General features: G+C 32.1%; 1 protein-coding gene across 1 annotated transcript; it reads right to left on the bottom strand.

Annotated features, from left to right (window-relative positions):
* Positions 1-631: 631 nt before the first annotated feature.
* Positions 632-3,458, bottom strand: LOC127120163 (V-type proton ATPase 16 kDa proteolipid subunit). The gene is made up of 3 exons (XM_051050567.1): positions 3,202-3,458; positions 2,841-3,126; positions 632-1,035 (listed from the first exon to the last, which is right to left on the bottom strand). The coding sequence occupies exons 1-3, from the start codon at positions 3,275-3,277 to the stop codon at positions 903-905; spliced, it is 495 nt and encodes a 164-aa protein (XP_050906524.1). The 5' UTR covers positions 3,278-3,458; the 3' UTR covers positions 632-902.
* Positions 3,459-5,088: the final 1,630 nt, after the last annotated feature.

The following is a 5,088-nucleotide window of genomic DNA, read 5'->3' as shown; positions in this document are numbered from 1 at the left end:
TGCTTGGAAGAACAATTTCAAAAAAATAATTGTGTAAGTGGATAATAAAAAAGTTGTTGATGCCTGGCCGGTGTTGATCTGAATTTCAAACAAGATTCCTCCATTGCTAGTCGAATCCTTCATCTTCTTCACAATTTTGAAGATGTCATTTTCAAGCAATTTTTCAGATGAGCTTAGGCAGTTTTTAAATATTGATTGTGTTGCTTGCTTGGCCTAGTTTTTTCTTGTCTTGGGCTTTTAGCAATCTTTTTATACTAAAAATAAATAAATAAATATTTTTTTTAGAAAATACAAAATAAATGGCGACTCTTTAAATCGTAGCAACAAGTGTCAAACTTTTATAAAATTTTGTAGAATTAATCTACTTGATAAAAAAAAACTTAAAATTTAACAAATAGATTAATAAAATCTATAAATAAGTCGATCCTTCTCATTATGATAAAATGACAAATTGGCAATTAGATAGAAAAAGAGGTAGGAAGTTGTTTGAGTACTTCACAAGCAAGCCAATGCACTGTCGCGATCCGGCATTTACTGAACCAACAGCCAAGCTCTGTTCATAAATGACAACTTCTGAAAATGATCCATGATGTACAGAACTGATACAAAATAATCATACTACGTCTCAATGTAAACACAACTAAATATTATTGAAATCAACACAAACAAAATGTTTCTTACAAAGATCACTAATCTAGTTTGACTCAACGTCAATAAATACAATAATGCCAGGGAAATAGTTTGATAGGCTTTATTCCATAGGAGAGTTAATTTTATAATGACTACATAAGAAGAAAGAAAAACATGACAAAGCTCCACCCTTACTCTGCCCAAGTCTCTAATAAAGTTCACAATACATGAATCTGTGGCTATGTGCCCTACAAGCAATGATAAAATTGATATTACTCAGCTCTGGATTGGCCAGCACGGGAAGAGAGGATGATGCCAACAATGAGACCATACAATGCCAATGCTTCAGCAAAGATGAGAATGAGAATCATACCGACAAAAAGCTTCGGCTGTTGAGCATTTGCTCTGCAAAAAGAGTTCATTTTCAGTAGTTAAATTCAATACTGTAAAATGAAACCTAAACAATCTCTCTGAACATAGCATCACAGTATATCTAGAGCAGTAGCAGCAACAGTGGTATAGTGATACTGATTTAACATTTAAATGATCTTGGGCTTGTAATTTTATCAATAACAGACTAACAAGGACTTGTACACCAGAATCGTGTCGAAAGAGATAAATAAGGTCAAATAGCTGCTTAGTCATTATATATTTGCCAACATACATAAGAAACTCAATACTATTGCTATTTCTGCCTATAAATGATGTGGTTTATCTTAAAACAGAGTAACTAGAACTAGGTATGAATATCCACCAATGCAATACATGAAGTACCTAGCACAACCATATTCAAATATTATGTCAGGATACTGATAAATATGGAAGAACTAGGCCAACCCTCCCTTAAAAGCTATTGCTATCAAGCGGGAAGAACCCAGCTACTTAAATACTCCACAGAGTATCCCATGCTACTCTATTTGGATTTGGACACCCCATAATACCCCCAGTACCTAACATAGCACAACCCCTGAGAGCTAACGACCCGACAACTGCACTCTATATTGCTTTACTCGGCCCTTCCAATCAATGAATCAACCCCTCCAATAGGAAGTCCTTTTGGAGCCACCAGAAACCAGCTGTAATGAATGTTGTTAACAGCTGGTATAGTGGCGTTCACCACCATTGCGTAGCAGAATTTGGACAAAAACCGCTATTAATTTGCATTACATAATTTAGTACAAAATGATGTTAAATAGCCGCTATAGCGACACTATAACACCACTGTATAGCGGAATTGTAACAATCTGTTATTTTCCGCAATCTACAATTGACAACATTGGCTCTAATACCAGTGGGTAAATATCAAAGATCTTGGGGAGTCTTAAAAGCTACTATAAGGGGGAAGAACTAAGCCACTTAAAACACTTCACCAAACATCCCATATGTGGGACTTGGGCACCCCATAGTACCCCAAGTACTATCACATACATACTGCTGAAATTGGGCTACTTCAACATGTTCAGTCTTCACATATGCATAGTAGATAGTTTACTAAATTACAAGAAAAAAAAACTCAATAAAAAACAAAAAAAAACAAAGCAGTGGCAATTTGATTTGTGAGAAAAGATCATTCACCGTTAGAATTATCAAAACTGAAAAACATGGAGAACGCTGAAAAGATTAAACCCCAATTAAGATTAACTTCGACCTCATGTCTGAGCTTTTAAACTCAAATAAGTATTCGTATAAATTTTAGGTGCCCTGCTTATATAGAAGTAACATTAGAGAGTTTAAGAAAAAGTATACTATAAGCTAATTTCAACAAATGTCGGAAGTTATTACTTACAAAACTTATAGATGTAACTTGGATAAACTTTTAAAAACTACTTAAATGAAAATAAAATTTAAATAGTCCTACTATGAATAAGACAAATGGCCTCTATGCACATTGTAGTAGAATAAGACATATAGCCTCTATCCATGTGAGAAGAAGAAGGCAGCACCACTAGTGACACAACCAAGTAAACAATTACAAGAGTGTGCATCTTATCTTACTCAACCACATACCCTATATATATCAAGGTTATCTAAATTGAACAACCACAATATCAATTATGAGAAAATCAACCATAGATATTATATGTAAAAGTAGATAACTAAATCAATAAAGACAATCAATCAGTTACAAAATTGAGAGAAACAGGAATGCACAATTATTCAGAATCAAAATAGAACATCAACAAAAAAGGCATAGAGAGAGATGTAAAAACCTAACACCAGCATCACCAACAATCCCAATAGCCATGCCAGCAGACAAACCAGCAAGACCACAAGCAAGCCCCGAAGAAAGATGAGCATAACCATCAAAAAGATAATAAGATTTAGCCTTAGGGTTAATGCCGGTACTGATAATAACAGCGATAATCAAACCATAAATACCCAAGACACCAGCCATAACAACAGGCACAATCGATTTCATAACAAGTTCGGGTCTCATCACACCCATCGACGCTACACCAACACCGCTCTTCGCAGTTCCATAAGCCGCACCCATACCTACGTTAAATTGAAATTCAATTTCGGATCAGAATAACAGTTAATCGATTGAAGAGGAAAATAATTGGGGCTTACATGAGAAAATTAGGGCAGCGGCGGCGCCGAGGAAGCCGAAGAAAGGAGCAGTTTCATCGCCGCTGAAACCAGCCATTATTGTTTTACGAGAGTATGTGATGAGAAAGAAGAAGATGATAATAGAGAGATTATAGATCTATTATTATTATTTATCGATTTTTTGTTTTTAGTTTTATTTGTTTTGGATTGGACCAAAGGAAGTTTCTTGAGTGGTCACCCGCTATGTTTGTTATCACATACACCGCGTGTGTTGTTATATTCCATCTGTTTTAAATCTTTAAATTAAACATATTTTTAAAAAATTGATAAACCGGTCAAAGAGACTACATTTTTATTAAACTAATTTTAATAAAAAATTTATTAAACTAATTTTAATAAAATAATCTTTAAACATATATTAAAATAGGATTTAATTAAAATATACTGACAGGTAAAGAGATTTTACACCATCAGTTAATCCTAGATGTTAAATATTAAAATAAATTTAATTTTTATTTTATAAATTTATAAAATAATGCAAATGGGTGATGGTGATGAATCGACGATGTAAATCTTTTTACACTGACAGTGCATAGTAATTAATCTCATTTAGGGAAATTCTAATCAATATACCGAGTATTGATTAAGAAATTAAAATTGTAAGTTGAACATTATTTAAAATATTATATATATATATATATATATATATATATATATATATATATATATATATATATATATATATATATATATATTTAAATATATCTGTATTAAGTACACTGAAGATATAAATAATCAATTTTTTTAAAAGAATACTATGTGTATTCAATGAATTGAATATAAAATATTTAAAATTCTTAACAAGTGTCCTTGGACAATTGTTAGCATGATCCTAAAATATAATAGATTGGTCAAAAGACACTATATTTTTATTAACATTTTTAAAATAATATAGATAGTAATAACTTAAAAAATACAATTGAAAAAATGGTCTGAAATCTTATGTTATTTTGGGAACAATAAAAAAATTATATCAAAAAATAAAGTAAAAAAAAGTGAATTTATTAAATTATTATATATTTTTGAATTATTATATGTTTTAATATAACTTTTTTTTTTATAATTCAGCAAAAAAGTTTTAAATAATTTATTTGATGTTAATAATTTAAGAGAAAATTTTAATCATCTATCCTCAAGTGTGTTATGAGACATTGACACTCCCTCTAGTTTAAAATACGTATAAACCTCCCCTAAATTTATATATACCAATAAAAAATTTAAATGACAAACAAATAATTGCAGGTAAATGTTATATAAATTTTACCGATCAAAAAGTACGGGTGTGTGGTATCCCTATAAGGGTAGGGGATACTCATAAGTTTTAGCAGATTTATAATAGTTTAGAGTGTTTAGGACTTAACTACGGCGGCGAGAGGTCCTGTATGGTGGTGTTATAACTTTTACGGTGATTTTAGAGCGTGAACTCACGCCAGATGAGTGGTTGTGTATGCAAGCATTGTACTTATGGTACTTTGTGTAGGTTATGATCCCTTTTTCTTCCGATAGGGGAGAAGTATTTATAAAGAAGTTATGGTATGACTCATTTTGCATAGTTGATGGAGGGATAATGATATTTTGCATGTGTCTCATTTGGAAGGCGAGCCCCCATTATACTACAAAGGTAGCCTCATGGGACGAGAACCCTTGTGTCGCCTTTATTTAAGGACTATCACAAATATAACATTATACAATCCATCAAACACGAGGGTTTGTAAAGGGTGAAGTGTTTTAACGCTTCTTCCAGGATTCATCTCGTGATCCAAGGCAAAACTTTCGATAAGAGGTTGATTCTATATTTTTGGATGTGGTCCCTTTAAATGGGAGGTAAGTCCCTCAACTTTGGATCGA

This window comes from Lathyrus oleraceus, chromosome 2 (genome assembly GCF_024323335.1).
Source record: "Lathyrus oleraceus cultivar Zhongwan6 chromosome 2, CAAS_Psat_ZW6_1.0, whole genome shotgun sequence".
Classification (NCBI taxonomy): Eukaryota; Viridiplantae; Streptophyta; class Magnoliopsida; order Fabales; family Fabaceae; genus Lathyrus; species Lathyrus oleraceus.
This window is presented reverse-complemented; position numbering and strand designations above follow the sequence as displayed.

Excerpts from the sequence above, each read along its gene's own strand:
- LOC127120163 (XM_051050567.1), bottom strand. The coding sequence starts at position 3,277 with ATGGCTGGTTTCAGCGGCGATGAAACTGCTCCTTTCTTCGGCTTCCTC. Across the intron at positions 3,127-3,201 it reads CGCTGCCCTAATTTTCTCAT|GTATGGGTGCGGCTTATGGA; the intron begins GTAAGCCCCAAT and ends AATTTAACGTAG. Across the intron at positions 1,036-2,840 it reads GTTGGTGATGCTGGTGTTAG|AGCAAATGCTCAACAGCCGA; the intron begins GTTTTTACATCT and ends CTCTTTTTGCAG.